Raw genomic sequence first — 21752 nt, 5'->3', positions numbered from 1 at the left:
CAATTATTTAAAATCTCTCATGTTCAGTCTGTATATTTTCATAACAACTATTAGGGGAATGTACATACCAAAAATGAACCTTATAATTTCTATTTCTTTGGGAAAGTATTTGTGGTATTTTTTATAGCTACTAAGTGATTTAATAGCATCTTCCTTATAACCATCACGTTGTTTTAATATATATTTTTTATTGAATTCAGAGAGGAAGGGAGAGGGAGAGAGAGACAGAAACATCAGTGATGAGAGAGAATCATTGATGGGCTGCCTCCCGCATGCCCCCCACTGGGGACCGAGCCCACAACCCAGGCATGTGCCCTTGAATGGAATCGAACCCGGGACCCTCCAGTCCGCAGGCCGACGCTCTATCCACGGAGCCACACCAGCCAGGGCTGCCATCACATTTTAATGTGCTTTGTCTTTAAGTGAAAGGCAGGACATACCCAGTCTCGCTGTCCACGTAAACCAGTTAAGCTTCCATTCCCAAACGCTCAGTGCCGGCTTTCCTTGGCTGAAACTCGACCATTGTCTGGAATTGTGCATTCTCTGTTCTTCACAGGTTGCTACCAGTGGCGAATCCTACGTCCCCGATTTCTTTCGCCTGGAACAGCTGCAGCGGGAATTTAACTTCGTTTCAGATGAGGAACTGAATAGAGCCAAACGATTCAGGCTCCTGTGTCTCAGAAGCCAAGAGGTGCCAGAATTCCGAAATTATAAGCCAATCCCAGCATATGACCGAGAAATCATGGAAAAGGTATTCCAGGTAAGAAATGGCTGTAATAAAATATTGCTGTGCTACGTGGTAAACCTTTCTCCATGAATCTTGCTTTTGCTGTGTTCTCAGTAGCAATGCCGGTTTCTCTCTGCAGCACTTTATATAATCTTTCCATTATCTTTCTTGAATCCAATGTTTAAATTAACTCTTCTGTCAATACAGTGAATGATATAAACTAAGAAAAATTAGAATTGTAGGGTTGAGAAATATCTTACATGTTAATGTGGCAAATTATCTTGCCTTAGTCAGGAGTTCAAGGCCATTGTAATCCAACCCGTTAAGCCAAGGCCCAGTGGTGAGCACTGTGGGGAAACAGGTAGTTAGGATTAGAGCAGCCTTGGGGTGGGAGGGCCACAAAGGAAGTGGGAAGCAGGGCTGGCATCCTAGGCAAGGGTGGCAGGATGCACAGAGTGCGGGTGGTAGCAGAAGCCATCTGAGAGCCATGGGGGCGGGACCTTTGAGGGCTCACAGGTTATAATCCTGTGTAAGTGGGGCAGGCCTGTATAGATGGGGCAGGCCAATGAATCCAGACAGGGGAGGATGTATTTGATGAGGTGAATGGAGAGCCATTAGAAACTGGTACCAGTAGGACTTTTAATGCAGAAGCTGTTCTGGGAGAATATTTTCAGTTATTTGGTTCTTGTCTGCAGTGTCTGGACTTGTAATTGTGATAAAAACCCAACTCGAACCTGGCCAGCTCAGTGGTTGAGCATTGACCTCTGAACCTGGAGGTCACGGTTTGATTCCTGGTCAGGGCACAGTGTGGGGCATGCAGGAGGGCAGCCAATCCATGATTCTCTCTCATCATGGATGTTTCTATCTCTCGCTCCCTCTCCCTTCCTCTCTGGAGTCAATAAAAATATATTTAAAACAAAACAACTTGAGCTAGCTCAGGCTTCAAGGGGAGTTTCCTGAAAGATGAAATCCCAAATGGGGCTAAATACCTTAAGCTGTGTGAGTGGCAGGAGTTTACCTGGGCCTGGGTGACACCTGGATACAGGGCCTGAATGCCACCAGGGCCCCTCCCCGTCCTGCCCAGGCTTCCCTTGCTGTGGTGGCTTCACTTCCTCCCATTGTGGAGGGACTCCCTCTGCTTGGACACATGATCCCCTTCACTCAAGTTCACGTCTACCACTTTCAGCCAGAAGGGAGAGGTGTGTCCTCTTGCCCCAAGTCTAAAAATCTTGGACCAGCTTGAGTTACCCAGTGTGGGGGAGAGGCCCCTGAGCATACAGTGTGACCAGGAGAGGACTGAAGGAGACATGGCGGCTCCCTGGGCCCACATGGAATTTTATTGATGGAAGAGAAAATGCAGCAGCCAAGGCAGAAGTACCCACTCCCAGTTGGTGACCAAGTCGGCTGCACGCAGATGCTATTTGCTGCTTTGTAATTGCTTTACTTAAGTTAGAAAAAGACAAAAATTAGCAGAGGGGCCCTGTTTGGTGTTTCTAAATGGTTAGAGCATTGGCCTTTGCCCCTAAGGGTTTGATTCCCGGGGCCTGGGTGTCAGGTTCAATCCCCAGCAACCACTCAGTGTGTCTCTCATATTGATGTTCCTTTCTTTTTCTCTCTATCCCCCTGCCCCCTTCTACTCTTTCTAAGAAAAAAAAAAAGGAAAAAATATCCTCAGGTGAGGATTAACAGCAACAACAACAAAATACTAAGCAGAGGCTTTGGCAAAGTTTCTGGGTGAGCTTAGTGTCTTGAACCACAGCCCCTGTTACTGTGTGGCCTCTAATTACAGGGTGCTCTTCTACTTCTAAGGCATCAACCAACTGTCTCCGAGTTCTGGCTCCCACATCAAAGGCTAATTCTGAACCAAACGTTCAGAGGAAGGCAGAAGAAACAATTAGAACCATCATTTATGAACTTGAACCACACGTGATAAATTCTCTAATCTCAGGAGGGCATGAGAAAGGACTCATAGTTTAAAATCATAAAATTATTCTTTTTTAACCTTTAGGACTATGAGAAGCGGTTACGAGACAGGAATGTCATTGAGACCAAGGGCCACATAGATAGCCACCGGGCCGTAGTAGCCAAGTACCTCCAGCAGGTAAGGAAACCATTGTGAACGGCCCTGACAGGGAAATGGCCAGCACCCTGAGATGGGAGGGAGGAGGTCCCCTTCTTTTCAATATCTATGTGGTGCTTAACCCCTGAAAGCTGATTATCTCATAGTCACAGATATGAAATTGGTTAACAGCTCTCTTCATCTTGTGAACATATGAAAACATTAGGCTGTATCTCAGCTTGTTGTCAGTGATTCTCTTAAGTGGGGTGGGATGACAAAGGACAGTATTTGACAGTATTTGAATGTTTGCATCATACTATCTTTGCAATAAAATAGAAGGTTTATAAATGACATACTTCTGCCCTAGCTGGTTTGGCTCAGTGGATAGAGAGTAGGCCTGCAGACTGAAGGGTCCCAGGTTCAATTCCAGTCAAGGGCACATGCCGGGTTGTGGGCTCAATCCCCAATGGGGGTTGTGCAGGAGGCAGCCAATCAATGATTCTCTCTCATCATTGATGTTTCTTTCTCTCTCTCTCCTGCTCTCTTCCTCTCTGAAATCAAAAATATATTTAAAATAAATAAATGAATAAATGAATGACATACTTTCTGCCCTAGGCACTAGAAACTTGAAGTGTCTTTTTGTCCTCCCTCTTTCTCTCTCGTTCTTCCTTCCTTTCTTTAATAAATTTAACTTATAAGAAAGGCTACTGTGACTACGGCACATTTTCCCCATCCAGTTGATCTGCCTTATAGCTCATGTATAAAAAAACAACAACAGTTTACAACATTTAAGAGGTCTTTTATTTAAAGGAGTATTAGGAAGTAAACCAGTCTGAATAGGGGAGGACCTCAAGAATCATGTCGGAGTTGCATGTGCTCCGAGACGGGGCCTGGTTTTTGTTCGTTCCTCCATTCAGCACACTTCCACTCCCTGTGTGTCAGATTTTTCCAGGTCCTGGGAATCGGGCGGTGAGCAGAGCAGAGGCCCTCTGCCTTAGGAACTTGTACTAGTGAGCAAAGCCGGGTGGTTTACAGTAAGAAGAAGTCATGCTGCGGAGAAAGTGAGGGTGCCGGGTGGGGGCTGCACTAAAGGGACATTGGGGTGAAGACTCAGAGAAGTCTCGGAGGGACCTATGAAGGTCCCAGAATGAGAACATTTTAAATAAAACCTCTTTCTTTCCCCAGGTTAGGGAATCTGTGTTAAATCGTTTCCTAATTGCAAAACACCATTTTCTTCTCACGGATTTGATAGTTGAAGAAGAAGTTCCCAATATCAGGTAAAAGCAAACTTTTGTTCCTTCTAAAAATTATTTTTATTGCATTATGTTAAAATTTTCATGTAAATCTAAGATGCTTATCATTGTTTAGTGTGCATTTGGGCCACAAATAACACTGGAAACGGATAAAGCTTGATTAATGCCTTACGATTGCATTAGGTGAGGGGTCTTTATTAGTCACACAAGATCCTCTCCATCATGGGCCCAGGAATCCTGTCTCCCTTCCCACTACTGCCATGTCAGCTTCGCCAGCCTTTGCCATTATTTTTTAATATGTTTTTATTAATTTTTAGATATTGAGGGAGGGAGAGGGAGGGAGAGAGAGAGAGAGAGACCTAGATCGGTTGCCTCCCTTAAGTACCCCCACCGGGGATCAAGCCTAGAACCTGGGCATGTGCCCTGACCGGGAATTGAACCGATGAACTTTCAGTGCATGGAACGATGTTTGAGCCTTTGCCACTTGCTCATTTCAATCCCAGTCTGACAGCATTTCCCTCCTGCACACACTCCTCCCAATGACAACTTCCCTTACTCTCCCATCACAGTGGGGTAGCTGGGAACCAGCCACGGAGGTCTGGGAGGCCAGGAGACCTGGGAGTCTGTGAGGTCTGGTCCCAGCACTGCAGCTGGGAGGAGAGAGCTGCTGTGTTTGGTGAGGCCCAAGGGCAGCGGGGAAAATGGGTGTTTACATAGAAGCTGGAAATTGACTGTGTATGTGCACGATTGTCTTACTATCACTTAGAAAAAAATTTCAAATTGTCTCAACTTGGGGTGGATGCACAAAAGATGGAAGATACCTTTCTCCACTGGTGGTCTTGGGCAGTCCTTTAATCCCATAACCCTTCCTGGGACTGAATCTGTTGGCTTCCTAAAAAGGGTTATTTCTTATGCGTGTATTTCCTCTCCAACGTCAAGGTGGAAAGGAGACAAAACCTTGTGCTGTCCAGGGCTGCCCCTGACGTTGACCTTGCCTCCCTCCACGCACAGTAGAGAGGCTGTGCCCGCATCGATTCACACAAACCCCTTCTCTGTGCTCCAGGCCCACAGCCTAGTCATCGAATGTTTTATTCAGTCATGAAAATTACACTTAGACTAGATGGTGATTTTTTTTTCATGCTGTTTTTCCATTTCTTTTTCTTTTTATCTGCTTTACTTTCTGCATTAAGTTCTGAAGGCTCAGGGTATGTTCTTTCTTCTTTTAATTTTGATTTGTTCTTGGCTTTAAACTAATGTTTCTGTAATTCATGGTGCCAGCCACCAAGATGCGCCCTTGCTGACTGCCATCGAGACTTTGGGAGGTGCCCTCTCAGGGGAGGGAGGCAGTATTAACAGAGGAGGGGATGTGTCATGTTAGGGCCCCTGGCACAGGTATCCCTCTCAGGTCCCAGGTTTGGGTTAGGTAGGTCCTGGGAGAGCGAGCGCTGAAGAAGATGGTCTGTAATTTGTGACAACAGGGGTGGGCCTAGAGGCCACTGTGCAAAGAGAACTAAGCCAGACAGAGAAAGAGAAATACCATATGATTTCACTTACATGTGGAATCGAAAAAAGGGCTGAGGTGTAGGGGAATTGGGGTGATGTTATTTCAGGGTACACATTTATAACTAGTAGATAAGTAAGTCCTGGCCATCTAATGCCCAGCATAATGATTATAGCTAACAGTGCTGTGTTATAAACCTCAAAGTTGCTAAGAGACTAGATCTTAATTGTTCCCACCACAGAAAAAAAAACATGACAATTATGTGACGTGATAGAGATGTCAGCTGATGTTATGGTGGGAATCAGACTTAAATATATGAACCCCTAAACCCAACAGGTTGTACACCTTACACTTATACAACATTATATCCAATTGCATCTCAATAAAAATAAATTTAGAATAATAAAATGTAGGTAATCACACACACACACACACACAAAGAGATTGGAGAAAATGTCAAATAATGCCCCTCTTCTCACATTTTGTTTGGAGAGGAGAGTGAGCCTTCATAGTGGTACATCATGTTAACATGGAATGAATGGGCTTGTTCTTGTTTTACGTGAGTTAATAAATAATAGATGTAAATGTTTAAAAGGAAGAAGGTGGGCTGTGAGCCAGAGTGACCCCAGGCTGAACCCCAGCTGCCTACCCCTAGTTAGGAGCTTTGGCAAATCCTGTCACCACTCAGAGCCTCAGGTTTCTTCATATGAAAAACGGGGTAAATGTTATGCCTGTGAGGACTAGAAATATCCTATGTAAGGCGCCTAGCACTGTGCCTGACTCACGGAGCTGCTGATGAATGGTTGCTATTCCGTGGGGCAGAGACCCTGGGAAGGACGGAACAGCAGTCCGGGAGCCCTTGGGAGCCGCTCCTCCCCAGCTGGCTCAGGCCTCCTGGGCCGAGGGCTCCAGCCCTGCTCAGAGGGAAGCAGAAGAGCATGTGTTGCAGCCTGAGGCCAGCTCCCCACCGCCTTTGTTCTGTGCCATCTGGTGTCACCAGTCATGTCAGCTTCCAGATTCAGAGCCACATCTGGGCTTCTGTTTAGTCTCTGGGCCGCAACTTAATTACTGGCGCCAAGGCCCTTTCTCCCATAAGTCACTGAGCATGTTGCTTTCATCTTCCAGGAAGTGTTTATGTGACATCATCTCAGTGAGAGGTAGGGAGATGTGAGATCCTGAAGCTCCCCCTGCCATCTCCCTTCCTCCTCCAGCATAGTCGCTGATGTCATAACTACGGTCATCACCCCACACCTAGCACTTCACCTCTGCTTGTACTAGACAAGAGCCCCGGTGCTCTGCAGGCACCTCCTTACCTAATCCTCTCAACAACCCGGGAGATAGCATTGAACCCCATTTTACAGATAATAAAACAGAGGCTTAAAGGGGTCAAAGAGCAAGTGGAGCCAGGATTCATACCCAGTCTTGTCTAACGCCAGAGAGTGAGGTATCCCAGGAAGTGCCTGGAAGGGCAGTAAAGTCAGCTGCCAGGAAGATGGGGCATCAAGAAAGTGCTCAAGGGGCCCAGGAGCGGGAGCCCTTCTAGCTGATGTGCCCGGGGCTCCTGAAGGGGAGATCCTGCTCTGAGGAGGAAGGCGGAGGTGCCCCTGTGCAGGGACCAGGGACAGACAAAGGCAGAGAGTAGGAGAGAAGGGGGTGGTTTGAGGGGCTGCAGGGTAAGCAAGAAGGAAAGCAAGGCAGGAAACTCAAGGAGGGCCCAGAATACCCTTTTCTTTCTCTGATTAGTAGCAGCTACAATAAATATTAATAATCCATACAGTAAGATCGCTCCCATCTTAGGAGAATTTCTTGATGATTTCCACGCTCTTTAGAAAGACAGTTTTCAGGGGCCTGTAGGGGACTTTGGGGCAGAGCTTGAGTTGTCTGGTGACTTTCCAGATCTTTCTTTTCCTTAGACTCCTAATTATGTTCTGTAATCATTAGCATTTTGGGCCTAAGCCTTTTCAAGCTGGCAGAACAAAAGCGCCCCCTGAGGCCCAGGAGAAAAGGTCGGAAGAAGGTGACAGCCCAAAACCTGTCCGATGGAGACATAAAGCTGCTGGTGAACATCATCCGGGCCTATGACATTCCCGTGAGGAGACCAACCACAAGGTGAGAGCCCTCAGGCAGCCCTGGGATGGACCGTGTGGGGTCAGGGCCACGCCCATCACTTCTCTATAGCACACGTGCTCCCGTTTTTAACATAATGTTATTCTGTGGGGGCCAAAGTCAGACTCCCATTAGCTGCAAGTAATAGAACCAAGTTGGTCAGTTTAGGCTAAAGAAGGGATTATTGGGACTGTCTCACGAACGCAAGGACAAGAGGTGCAGCTGAACTAAGGGCAGACTGTAAAGACTCAGATGGCTCTTCTGAGGCCCCATCGTCTCCCTTGCTTGCTTCCCTCTTTGGGTCTGCTTCCTTCTTCTCTGTGTGATGGAAATGGTCCATCCAGCCAGGGTACCACCCACCAAGCATCCGCCTCTCAGGGAGAGGAAGGGAAAGGTACCTAGGTGTGGCTTTCTGGAGATGAGTTTCATTTCCTTAAGAATATCAGCTCTTGCCCAGCTGGCCTGGCTCAGTGGTTGAACATCAACCTATGAACCAGGAGGTCATGGTTTGATTCCCAGTCAGGGCACATGCCCCTGCTACAGGCTCGATCCCCAGTGGGGCATGTGCAGGAGACAGCCAGTCAATAATTCTCTCACATCATTGATGCTTATATCTCTCTCTCTCCCTCTCCCTTCCTCTCTGAAATCAATAAAAACATATTTTTTAAAAAAGAATAACAGCTCTTTAAAAGAGAAAGATGACAAGATCCCTGGTTCCTAACTCGAGCTAGGAATCCCTGACCCCTCCCCTTTCCCAGTGAGGCCTGGGAGGTCCAGAGAAGTGTTTACTTAGAATTTGTAGCTCAAGGTTCCTGGAGAAGGCAGGTTTAAAGGAAATACAGTAGGAGAGGAATTAGATCGAGGCAAAGAAGGCTGGTCAGGAAGTTTAGTATTCTGCTACCTGGGGGGGATTGAGGTTCATTTATGGGGAAAGGGCAAGTTCTCACTTAGGTACCCCCTGGCAGAGGAGAGAGAAGAGGACTCTGTCCTCTGTTCTTAGCTATACAGGTGGGTCAGGGATAGAAGTTGGGGAGTCTATAGTGATCACTGGGTGAATGGGTGTGATCAGAGCATAAAAAAGCCTTCCAAAAGGGTCAGCAAGCTTAGAGAGAATGTCTGTCACCAGAGCCATGCATCTTTGGAATAACCATCTGCTCAATATATATAATTAGTCTTTCTCTGTCATTTATTTTTTTCATATATTTTCCCTCCTAGCAAATTTCAGCAGCCATCAAGGTCTTCAAGAACTTTCAGGGAAAGGCACTCTGCTTCCCCAACCACACACAGCCCAACCCACAGTGCCGACTACCCCCTCGGCCAGGTGAGATGCCCCTATACCGGGTCTCTGCTTAGAAACTCACCCCTTATGTTTTTAAGAATTGCCTGGGAACTTCCTGGCCTGTTTTCTGCTTCATTTTTTTTGGATGTATACTATTTAGCAAACGTATTCCACCTCCGCAAAGAGCAAAGTTATTCAACTAACTGTATGGACTCTTACAATTTGCTTTTGCTTTTAAGGTTTTAGTACGTCCTTTTGTAGAAGTCTCTTTTCAACGAACAATTTGCCATACCACGACGGCCGAAGGACCAAACCCCAGCTGGAACGAAGAACTTGAACTTCCGTTTAGGTAAGCACTTGGTCCTCTTTAAAGCACTAGAGGATACTTTGAAGAGACGGGAAGGAAATAGAGGCTCAGTGGGAAATGGCTGAGGTGAAAGTTTGTGTAGCTAATGAGCCGAAACAAGAACCGGGAGTCCTGATACCAAGTCCCTTGGTTTCCCTCATGTGCCACAACTGACTCCAATCAAGAATAAAGTGGGGCCCTAGCCAGTTTGCTAAGTGGTTAGAGAGTCAGCCTGTAAACCGAAGGGTCAGGGATTCAATTACCAGTCAAGGTCACATACCTCGGTTGCAGGTTCCCCAGCCCTAGTAGGGGTACCTATAGGAGGCAACCAATCAACGTGTCTCTCTCTATTTCTCCTCCCTCCTCCCTCCCTTCCACTCTCTCTAGAAATCAATAGGACAAATATCCTTGGGTGAGGGTTTTAAAAAATAATAAAGTGAGAAAATGTCCAACTTGTGAAACTCAGGTTCACTGCGGGACACCACCCTCCTCTCCAGGCTCTGCCTACTTATCGCCCAAGCTGCCCCTCCCCTTCACCCGCAGCCCCTCTGCTGCTTCTCCTTTCTTCATTTTCTCCCCAACTCTGGAAGCTTTAAGTAAATTTGAGACTCTCCCATTTTCAGAAATTATGTTTTTCTCTTACCAGAAATACATAGGCATTTATGAAGAAGGAAATCTTACCTTTTGCAACACCATGGATGGACCTGGAGAGCATTATGCTAAGAGAAATAAGCCAGGCAGAGAAAGACAAATACCATTTGATTTCACTCCAATGTGGACTCTAATAAACAAAATAAACTAACAAAGAAAATAGAAACATACTCATAGATACAGAGAGAGCTATCAGAGGGGAGGGGGTTAGGTTGGGGGGGCTGGGTGAAAAAGGTGAAGAAATTAAGCAAAAAACAAAAACATATACAGACAACAGTATGGCGATGGAAAGCAGACAGAGGGTTTAGTCCCTTTCTGTTTGGCTATATACAGGTATTATATTATGGTGTCCACCCTGTGCAGACAAATGCTTTAACTGAAAGCACAGCTTCCAATCTTCACATCTGTGCTTGTGTTTGAGCACTTTTTAAATGTTGACGTTTGCGCGCTCATTATTTCTGTTTTTCCCATTCCCCTGTCCCCTGGTCACGTGTGCCCATCTGCAGGGCCCCCAATGGGGACTACAGCACGACCAGCTTGCAGTCAGTGAAAGACGACGTGTTCATTAACATTTTTGATGAAGTGCTGTTTGATGTCTTAGAGGTGAGTTCACCGTTCCAGGAAGATGTCTGCACTCATTCTCACATCCTCCGTCCACCATATAAGACCCGAACCCATTGTCCATCTTTCTTGTATTTTGAATGTTTGAAACTTGACATCATAAATGGGGAAAGAGAGAAAGGGCACTAGCTTTTCTATTGTCGAATGAGTGTCCATTGTGCTCCAGGAATTGTACCAGGCGCTCTTCATACATCTTTTCTTATTTAACTCTAAAATAATGCTGTGACGTAGACTGTTACATCTCCAACTTATTAGTGAGAAAACTGAGGTTCAGACTTTCTTTGGGTCACAAAACCATTAAGTATCTGAGCCAGAATGTGACTTAGGTCAGCCTAACCTAAGCCCACGTACTTCCAGTCCAAATCCTGCTGCGAAATTCACCAAATGAGCGTCTGGAGTTCTTAACCAATTATTACTACCCACCCCTCCTTTAGGATGACCGGGAAAGAGGGAGTGGAATCCACACGCGTATTGAGAGACACTGGCTGGGATGTGTGAAAATTCCATTTAGCACAATATATTGCCAAGCAAGGGTAAGCATCTGGCATTGGAATGCCATGGGAATGGGGAACCGCTCTATCCATTTCCTGTTAAACTTTCTCTGTGGGTATGTACCGCCAACCCTGAGAGAGCCTGTGTGCAAAGCCCCCTGGGAAACATAAAAACCACTATATGAAGGCATTGATTTACTGTCATACTTGTGCCACTTATTAAATATCCATCTTCGTTAGAGTTAGTTGTTAATATATGACTGTTCCAATCTGAGATTTTTAAAAACATTTAACTAGAAGTGAAGGAGAAGGTGGAACAAGGTGGAAACTTGTAAAAGCGACCAAGTGTAATGGACAGATGCCGGGAAGTGACTTGAAGGAATCAGTCAGGACACTGGACGGCCCATTGAGTCAAGTGCATTTCATGAATGATTCTAGAGTCCTCACCATTTCAAAAAAGGAGAACAGTTAGTAGAGATTCGCTCAACTAAGACATCCTTCTTCACAGTTTAGCAATTTTTCTAAAGGGATCCGTTAGGTTAACAACTCTTCAATGACCTGTTGCCTCCAATCTGGGACAGTTAAAGATTCTGAAGTGGCAGTAATGTCCCAGCACTGAGTCCATGGCAACAAGAGGCTTTGAGCCACGAGACTGTGGCTAATCTCGCACAGCTAAGGAAGGAGGCTTTAATTCCCCAGGCGACGAGGTCACAGAGTCCAGCAAGGCCAAGACCAAGCCTCAACCCTGGGAGGCCCAGGTTGGTTGCAGTCTCACAGATCATTTGGAATTACAGTCCTCCCCAGAAAAAAGGGACGGTCTACAGGTGACGCTGCCGTGACATGCTGGCCAAAAGAATTCACATTTCCTTCTTCGAATATATTTTAAATTACAAAAAAAATTTAAAGCCCATCATTTTGCAACCGAAATTGCCCAAGTGATTGGCCACTGCCGAATTTCACATTCGGAAGAGTACTCAGAAGAGTGCTAACCCCTTCTTGATGGATGAATCTCCTTGACTATATCCAGGTAATGTCCCTTCCTCCCTGGAAGGCATGTCCACTTCTAGGTTAAGCCCTTTTCCTGTTTCTCCTGAGACACAAATGCCATTGAAGAGTGAAAAAAATGTGAATTCTATACCTTCACATTCCAGCCCTGAATTGGCTTTAGCACTAGATAGTCTAACAAACATACTGTCGCTTGGACAATGCAAGAGGTAAAAGTCCTGCCCCTCTGAACCTCTGCACAGTTAGGTCATGTTATAAAAGTGGCTTATAATCCATTCAGCCCACATTTACTGGGTATCCGCTGTGTACACAAAACACTGCTGTATATCGGAGAAGGGTGATACAGGGGGTGGATTACGGATTCTGTTCACCAGGAGCAATCATCTGGAGGAGCATCGTAAACATGCTCACAACTATAAAGTCTGACAGAATGTGCCCGTGTAACAAGAAAACAAACTACGTGTGAGGCTGGTGGAGATGACAAAATAATTCATGAAGGCGATAACATAAAATCGTTACAATTTTGCAAGGTGGAGATGGGAGGCTGGGGCATCCGGAAAAGGGGGGTGGCTGCTAGCCAACACCTCCTGAGCAGTTCACCACCGGCCAGGCATTCTTGTCAGTGCTGTCCGTCTATGAAAGCATCCGGCACACGCACCTGCCCTGCAGACTAGTTACTGTTATCATCGCCCTTTTACAAACGCATGCACTGAGACACGGAGTTTAATTCAGGTTGTGAACCCAGAACGCCCAGTGTTAGTATCAACATGCATAACTCGTCCACACTCTGCTGAACCAAGAAAAGGTGAAGAAAAAGGCAGTGCTTTCTGTGAATGCCTAGGGAGACCGGCTGCTAGAGCGTTGCCCTGTGGACCGAAGGGTCCGGGGTTTGGTTCCGGTCAAGGGCACATACCTCGGTTGCAGGCCCTCCCCGACCTGGGCCCTGGTGGTGCAACAAATCGATGTGTTTCTCTCACATCGATGTTTCTCTCTTTCTCTCTCTCCTCCACTCTCCCTAAAAATCAATGGAAAAATATCCTCAGGTGAGGATTTAAAAAAAAGATAGAGAGAGACTGGCTGGAATGATGGGCGACCCTGAATGCCAGTCTGAGCAGTCCTTAGTGAATTCATCAGGCAGTGAATCGACACGTGCTTTTGAGCGTCTGTTGGCAAATGACCGGGGTGTTTACCACGTCGTGTTTTCCGCACAGATCGAGGGAACATTTAAAATAGACATCCCCCCCGTTCTCCTGGGCTACAGTAAGGAGCGGAGCATGGTCGCCGAGCGGGGCTTTCACTCTCTCCGCAGCCTCAGCGAGGGCGCCTACATCGCCCTGTTCATCACCATCGAGCCTCAGCTGGTTCCCGGGGAGCCGGTGCGAGAAAAGGTAAGTCTGGCTACAGGTCAGTCGTGTCTGACCTTGGCAACACGAGAAATGCTCGCTGGGCCATGCCGGGGTGAACTGGGACCGCGGGGCACAAGCAGAGGTTTCCTTTCTCCAACTCCACTCAGTGCTCCGTCTGCTTGGACAGGATGAAGGGAGAGAGCCTCCGTGTGGGTCTGCATTTCCACCCAGCCAACAATTGGGTCAATCAGCAACGTCAGCTTTTAGGCCAGTGGTTCTCAACCTTGGCTGCACATTAGAACCACCTGGGAAATTTTTTTTTAAATCCTGATTTCTGGGCCTCATCCTCCAGAAATTCTGTTTCTTTGTTATGGGGTGGGGCCACAACATTAGTAACAAAGAAACAGAATTTCTGGAGAATGAGGCCCAGAAATCAGGGTTTTAAAGAGATTCCCAGGTGATTCTAATGTGCAGCCAAGGTGGAGAACCACTGTTTTAGGCAAAGCAAGACGAATATAAACATGCTCCCCTTTCAGAATTTTCTCAGTGGGAGGGAGATGAAATAGGACTCTTCGTCCGGACATGTTTTGGCAAGCACGCTGACATACATCTGCGTGACCTCACACCCCTGGCTGTGCTGTGTACTGAATCGATTCATAGGATTCTCAGGCTAGGTGACCTTCAGGGCTGACCTCCATTCATTCCAGTGCCTCCGGATAGAAATAGATATGTGCACAGGCACTCTAATTTTGTGCAGCTCTAGAAAAAGAAAAGAGCTTCCAGAACTTTCCTTTGTTAGCAGCTGTTTCCCGCCCTTCCTAGCAGGGAGGGGGGGCGGGGTACTGTGTTCATGTAGCATGCCCGTGCGGCCTTGAGGCGTGCCACCCTCATTGGACTGGGGAGAAAATATCCACCATAACCTCTTATCATTGTGGACTATCACAGTAATAACCACCACCACAAACAGGGCCTGAGTTCTTCCTCTGTCCAGAGCACTAAGTCAGGCATCTGACTTACGTTCTCCCCTTTAATAGTCCCGCTGTCGTGTGAGGTGGGTCTCCAATCAGAGATGAGGAAATAAAGCTGCGCTTATCCTGGTTCACCCAGGGGGTAAGGCCACAACTGACAACAAAACGTCTGTCCCGCTTGAAATCTGACCTACTCAGTATTTGCAGAGAATCTTCTTAGGCACCAGAGGTACAACAAACAGCCTAGAAAAGCAATTAAAATCGCTTGGAGCTTACAAGCCCAAGTTGTTAGCGGCTAAGCTGTACTGCATCCATCACGATGCCGACTCTTTATCCACTGTCATTAGACTCAGATGGAGGTTTTCTTAAATGAGCACATTCCTCTCTTTCCTTTTCAGTATCACAATTTGGTTCACAGAGGAATATACTCTAATTATTTCCCATTTGTAAGGTATTTACAGAAGACATGAAGGATGATTGGGAAAAAAATCTACCGAAATTCAAATTCCTCTTATCTGCTGGCCTTTATCACCAAAGTTGTAACAAGGATGTTGTCTAGAAAGCATGTTAGCATGCATTTCAAAATAGTTTAGGAAAGGAAGCATATTCAGAATGTGTCACCTGGAGAGAACGCCAGCAGGCATATTTACGCCGTAGGATGCTCCCATTCAGGATGGTCGCACAGTATCTGTGTATTCTATCAGGAGAGAACACAGTCAGCTAGTCCCGCCCTCCCCCCCACCCCCCCTCGCCGTATGTGAGCTCTGAACCATGTGGCCACTGTCCATCTGTGACTGTGGCTAGAAGGAGGACATCAGAGACCCCCTGGCATGTGGCGCATTCAAGGGCACTGGCCTCCTATCACAAAATGCTCCAGGCCTCCGGGGCTCTGAGACCCAGTTCCCAAGCCTGCAGCCTTCCTTCCTCAAAGCAGATAACCAGGCTGTCCTCCTGCCTTTGGTAGCATTTCACTGCCCCGCTGTGGCTGCAGGCAGCATTTCTCTAAGACCTCTAAAAATGAGGCCACGAGGAACCCCTGGGAGCCCAGAGTCTCTGATGCTTTTGGATAAGGAGGTACCTGGGCTGACAGCACCCTCACGGTCCTAAACGCACAGGCAGACAACATCCCTCAGGGCTTCCCTGTCCCTTATTCAGGAAAGAGCAGCTCTCCCTAAAATAATAGGGACCCACACCTGGAATCGTTTTCCCACTGACTGCAACTTCCTGGATTCGGGGATTAGTCTTCCTTCCACCATCATCCCATACGGATCCTTTCTATGGGCTTTTTTTAAGTTATTTACTCATGGAATTTTCAAAAAAATCAGTAGCAAATCCTGAAACTCTTATTCCAACATTGTCTTGGTGAAAACAAGTTTCTGAAAATAGATTGTTTCTGTTAATGAAGTCTTTCTGTTGTTTCTTTCCCTCTTTCTTTCTTGCCTCTGAGAGATGAGTGAGATGCTGAAAAAGGTACCAAGCCTTTTGTGTTTACCCTTCAACAAGTCCTAGGCTTTCACTTTCATTCTCTGCTTTGGTCCCTGTCCACCTTATGGAGTCTACTGGGTCCTGACGGGTGTGTGTGTGGGGGGCGGGGGGAGAGTCCCCTTAGCAATGACCTTCAGACGCCTGCAGCTCCATGGTGAATGTCCAGCTTTGTCTTTTGGCCCATTTCATTTTGTCAGGATTCTTACTTAGCTCTGAATCCAGGAAGTCGTGGGTCTGAATGTCACCTGAAGGCTGGGAGCTACCTACCTCCACTGTTTCCATGGCTATAAAACCCCAGAGCTGCTTCTTACAGAGACAGTGGGTCTGTGACAGTTATTTCTGATCAGTGGAGCTGTCGAACTGTAGGCATTCAAAGTGGGGGGGGGGGGGGGCGGGGGGAATAAGCCCATTCAGCTTCCTGTAAATATGTATATGAACCTCCAGGTTAAAGAATTGAGCCACTTAAGAACCTTCCAAGTTTCATGTTGAATCAAATGGTGAAGTTGTCAGCTCCACCTTAATTAGTTTCACGACAAATGACCCGAATTCTTTCAGCATGGAGCTTTTGCTTGGCACTTCTTAGGTTACCAACATAGCATCCGACTCACTCCTTAAATTACTGTTTCACGCCATGAAATGGCATCCCAGTGGCCTAAATAAGTATTAATGACCATTGATACTTATTAAGTGTTTACCTTGTACATGCTCGGTGCAGAAATGTACAAAGAATGATTCAAACATGGGCCCCACCATCAGGAAGCACTAGTTACAGAACCAAAATATAACACGGAACATCCAGGTCCAAGTGGCAGAAAATGTTTGAAACACTTTTTTTCAACTTGGAAGCCCACAGTCCTGATTCAAGATTGTTACCTTCCTTTCTGGACAGTGCCTGTGTCTGCTTCTTCAACGTAGTGCATTGTTTATCCCCATAGAAGTTCTGGTCAAGTCCCCTAAGCACCTGATTGCTCATCCATGTTCTCCCCTGGACTAGAAGCTCCTTGAGGGGACTGTTTCAAACTCATTCACCCAGAGTGCCTGGAACCTTGCAGACTCTCAGCAACGTGTTTCAAATAACCAGGTGGATGAATAAATAAATGAATGAGTCTGAAGGAAACAGGGATGAAATTTTACTAGGTGCTTTTTTAAATTTTTTTTTATTATTTCAGAGGGGAAGGAAGGGAGAGAGAGAAACAATAATGATGAGAGAGAATCAGCAATCAGTTGCTTCCTGCATGCCATCCACTGGGGATCAAGCCAGAACCTGGGCATGTGCCCTGACCAGGAATCGAACTGCAACCTCCTGGTTCATAGGTCAATGCTCAACCACTCAGCAACACTGGCCAGGCAAACTGTGTTTTTATCCACACCGTCCTTGTTTCATAATTCTCCATCTTCCTAAAATTGTAATTCTTTCTGGCCTGGCAGCTCTACCGTAGGAGTCCATGACACACCTATATGAAAGCCTTAGGAGCTCTCACCTTTTCCATTTATTTATGTATTCACCACAGCACCTATTAGATAGCTGCCATGCCTTGCCACTGTGCTGAGTTGTATGTGGTGATGATGATGATGATGATGTTGTCAAGATTCCGATAGGAGGGGAATATCCTGTGGGAATATATAGGAGGCCTTTGGAGATGTCGCTGTCCTATGGGACCCCCACAACCGCTACCTCAATTTCTTAGGGTACAAAGACCAAATTAGAAACAGAAGCCATGGCCCAGCTCCCATATAAGAGAGTCAAGAATAATCAGAATACTTGATTCTAGTTGAAGTCATAAACAGTAATGTGAGAGTTTCCATTTACTCATTCATTCACTGAACAATATTTGTTAAGCACTTACTATGTGCTGTGTAGCATTCAGTCCTGGAGATAAAAACCAAGATCAAAACAAAATCCCTGACTTCAGAAAACTTAAACTGTAGAGGAGACAGAGTAAATAAACATATCCTATAACTGTGATTTTAAATGCTACAAAAATAATATAAAGAGAGACGAGGGGAATAGCAGCGAATGAGGGGGAAAGCTGGATGCATTTTCATCCTCAAAAAAGAAAGCCATAAAAACAAAATAAAAAGCTTCAAGCACTGCCTAGAATCTAAATTGAACTTAAAAATTAATTTCCCTAGTAAAACTGTATTTGAGTTTGACTCGAAATTCTTTGAAGTGTAAGTAACAATGCATATATTTTTAGACTGAGCAACACATTTTTTATGAAAACATTTAAAGAGCTGCTTTTTATGCTATATTTTTAGCAATGGCTTGAGGGGAAAAGGCAATTGAAATTTGTTCTGTTTCATTTGCTTTGAGTTATTCTCAAGTTTTGGAAATGGTAGCTCATCTTGGATCAGAGAACCACTAAAATAACTACTATACATGTGATGTTTCCAGTTCTGCTCCCTGGAAACAGTATGAGAACATACTGTTATTATATTGGTTATGGATTTGAAACTTTTTAGTACATCCATATACGTCTGTAAATTTGTTGTCCACTTAATATAAGTTGCTTAAGCTTTACATTTGAGATTTTAGACTTCTGAGCCCTTCTTGCCTCTAAAACCGACATCGAAATACACACCAAACTATTGCTTGGTCTCATCAATCATAATTAGTAACTCATCGTTTACATTGTTGAAGTTGTTTTATTAATCGCATAGGGCTGCTTGTCTGTGAACTACTTCCTTTCGATCCTGTTAAGTATGTTTTAAGTATTTAATGAATCCTTCTAATTTGAAGATTATGAAGCGTCAGGGACAAGGGCATGGTGGCGTTGGAAGGGATCACTGAGTCGTAATTCCTGGAGCTCACATTTAGTTTGGGCTGACTGTGAGATCTGAGCAAGTTCTACTGCGTCTCCTGTAATCGTGTGCAAACTCCATGGAGTCTTTCTCTTTGAAGTTTGATTCTCAGGAAGATGAGAAATTGCTCCAAGCAACAGAGAAGTTTCGCGCTGAATGCGCCTTAAAGTTCCCAAATCGGCAGTGCCTTACCACAGTGATTGACATCAGTGGGAAGACGGTTTTTGTTACTCGTTATCTCAAGCCTTTAAACCCTCCTCAGGAGCTTCTTGATGCTTATCCCAACGACCCACAGGCCACCGCAGTAAGTATGTCATGACCAATCAAACCTGGGGCTCAAAGTGGGTTGAAGTTTCAATATATTACCATCTTCACTATCATATTTCATAGTAGTTAAGAAAGTAACGATAGCCCTGGCTGGTGTGGCTCCTTAGTTGGGCATCATCCTGTGCACTGAAAGGTCGCAGGTTTGACTCCCAATCAGTGCACATGCCCAGGTTGTGGGCGTGATCCTAGGTGTCAGTATGTGTGGGAGGCAGACCATCAATGCTTCTCTCTCCCATTGATGTTTTTCTCTCTCCCTCTCCCTTCCTCTCTAAAAAAAAATCAATAAAAAAAAACATTTTTGAAAGAAAGTAACTAAATTAAGTTCATTAGTGATTAAAACATTTCTATGACCATGAGGCTTGTGTTCTTTAGAAAAGTTTGAAGGTTCCAGAGAGGATAATAACTTTTGGTTCTTTCTTTCAACACATATTAAGTGCTTACTGTATCCCTGACACGATACCGGTGCTGGGAAATGGATATTTGGGAGATGCTCTACACTTTCAGTGTCTTCCATAAATGTCTTCATCATGTATTCTTGGTACCTTCATAGCATCTGAGCCCAGGCCCTGACTTCAGAACCCTGGCACTTCCCACTGTACCAAGACAGTGTTCTACCTAACGTTACAAGCATCCCTGAATTCCAATTAAGCAAAAATGCCTTCCAGTATTTGAGTTCATACAGCACATGTGCCATCAACACCAAGTACGTCCAGAGTGGCCCGCTGAAAATGCACATGCCTTCCTCTGCTCAGGGCTACTCAGCACAGCTCCCAGGGACAGAGCCGGTGTGGTCAGCAGGCTCTTCAGTGAGCCCTGTAACCCTGACTGTCTTTAGGGAGGGGATAGTGTTGGGACTAATTTCTGCTAATAAGTTATTAATTAGTAATTTAGTAATATAGTCATTTAGAAACAGGATAATGTGATATCTATTTGCAGATATAAATAGACAAAAAACCTTTGTATTCCACATTTCATCTACTTTTTTTATTAATCGACTTTTATTGAAAACTATAAAGGGACTTCTATTGTCTCTAGTATAGTAGAGTAGGAAGAAAACTTCTCCCAGCATAGAACATTTAAGAGTGATGAATTAAATATTGAAAATGTTTTTAAAATCATAGCTGAAATAGGAAGAGACAGGAAACAGCAAGAGAGCAAGATTCCACAAGGGTGAGGGCTTGAAGTACTGTTTGCCCTGAGGGCATCAAATAATTCCCGGTGCCTAGAGCTGGGTTTTCATGGGCCACAAGGCTGTTGGGGGGGAGGGGGAGGGAGGAGCAGGCCGAAGGCTGAAGGAGAGGCTCTACTACAATTAGAACCCTTGATAGGTGACACCAATGTGAACTAGGAGCTACCCTGCCCTACAGGAGGGAGCCTGCCTGACTCAGCCTTGACTCTGGACAGAAGAAAGAACAAGGAACGTCTCCCCCTAGGAATTCCTAACCACAAAGCTGTATTTATCCACATTCAGTGCTGGAATTTACACAACCAGTAAGACCCAGAAAAACTCCAACTGACAATTTGAAGGAAAGTACACCCTGTTGGTAGTACCCCTAGACCTGTCAGAAGCAACACAAATCCTTCTAGAAAAACACCCTTTCAGCTCAGCCTCAAAAAAATTCCACAGAAAAAGCTCCAAGCAACATGAACATATAAAAGAGCCTCAGTGGAGAAATAAGTCACCATGAGGAAGGGAAGAGTTAACAGAAACAGACTGTAGAATCGGGCCATAAGCACTGAAGAGATTGTAATGATCAGATTCAGAATATAAAATGGGTATGTTTAATAAGTTTCAGAAGTCTAGGGGATTGAATATATAACAAAAGAAGTATAGACTGGTGTGGCTGGTTGGGTGGCATCCTGTGCACTGAAAGGTTGCCAGTTCGATTCCCAGTCGGGACACATGCCCCTGTTGTGGGCTCGATCCCCAGTAGGGGACATGAAGGAGGCAGCCAATCAATGTTACATTCTCACATTGATGATTTGTTTGTTTTTTTCCCTCTCTCTCTCCCTCTCTCTCTTCCTCTTTCTCTAAAAATCAACACAAATATTTTTGTAGCCCTAACCGATTGGCTCAGTGGATAGAGTGTTGGCCTGCAGACTGAAGGGTCCCAGGTTCGATTCCAGTCAAAGCCATGTACCTTGGTTGTGGGCACATCCCCAGTAGGGGGTATGCAGGAGGTAGCTGATTAGCTGATTGATGTTTCTTGCTCACTGATGTTTCTAACTCTCTATCCCTCTCCCTTCCTCTCTGTAAAAAAAAAAAAAAAAATCAATAAAATATATTAAAAAAATATTTTTGTAAAGAACAATAGACTATCAAAATTGGCAGTCAGATGTTAAAAGTACACTTGTAGAAATAAGACTGTATAGTAAACATTAGAAATTAAACAGGTTAAACACAACATTAAATGGAGTTAAATATAGAGTTAAGAAACATACAACTAAATACAGAGAATTAGTGAATTAGAGTACACATGCAAAGAAATTATTTGGTATATAGCACAGAGATTTTTTAAAATGGAAAATATAAAGGTTAGGAGACATAGATGGCAGAGGAAGGAGAACCAAATTATGTATAAAAGGAAAAAAGCAATATTCAAAGAAAAAGAGCTGAAAATTTTCAAGATTTGATTAAAGACAACAATCTAATTCAGGAAGCCCAATGAATCCTGAGTAAGATAAGTAAAAAGAGATGAAAATCTAGTCATATCAGAGGGAACTACACAGACAAGGAAGACCTTAAAAGCAGCTCAAGAGAAAAGATAATCTACAAAAGAAAGTG

At 45.0% G+C, this 21752-nt stretch overlaps 1 protein-coding gene across 4 annotated transcripts in view; it reads left to right on the top strand.

Moving 5' to 3' along the window:
* The window catches only part of CC2D2A (coiled-coil and C2 domain containing 2A), a 79109-nt gene that overhangs the window by 44543 nt on the left and 12814 nt on the right, over positions 1-21752 (top strand). For 3 of the 4 annotated variants that reach the window (XM_059675227.1, XM_059675210.1, XM_059675239.1), the window contains 11 exons: positions 557-760; positions 2736-2828; positions 3972-4063; positions 5230-5244; positions 7482-7649; positions 8862-8967; positions 9165-9274; positions 10429-10525; positions 10978-11076; positions 13251-13427; positions 18741-18944. In XM_059675227.1, coding sequence (XP_059531210.1) covers positions 557-760; positions 2736-2828; positions 3972-4063; positions 5230-5244; positions 7482-7649; positions 8862-8967; positions 9165-9274; positions 10429-10525; positions 10978-11076; positions 13251-13427; positions 18741-18944 — 1365 coding nt within the window. The remainder of the gene's footprint in view (positions 1-556; positions 761-2735; positions 2829-3971; positions 4064-5229; positions 5245-7481; positions 7650-8861; positions 8968-9164; positions 9275-10428; positions 10526-10977; positions 11077-13250; positions 13428-18740; positions 18945-21752) is intronic. The other variant, XM_059675218.1, reaches the window with a different exon arrangement.

The sequence above is a fragment of the Myotis daubentonii genome, chromosome 1, assembly GCF_963259705.1.
Source record: "Myotis daubentonii chromosome 1, mMyoDau2.1, whole genome shotgun sequence".
Lineage (NCBI taxonomy): Eukaryota > Metazoa > Chordata > Mammalia > Chiroptera > Vespertilionidae > Myotis > Myotis daubentonii.
The sequence above is the reverse complement of the archived record's forward strand: the minus strand, read 5'-3'. Positions and strand labels throughout refer to the sequence as shown.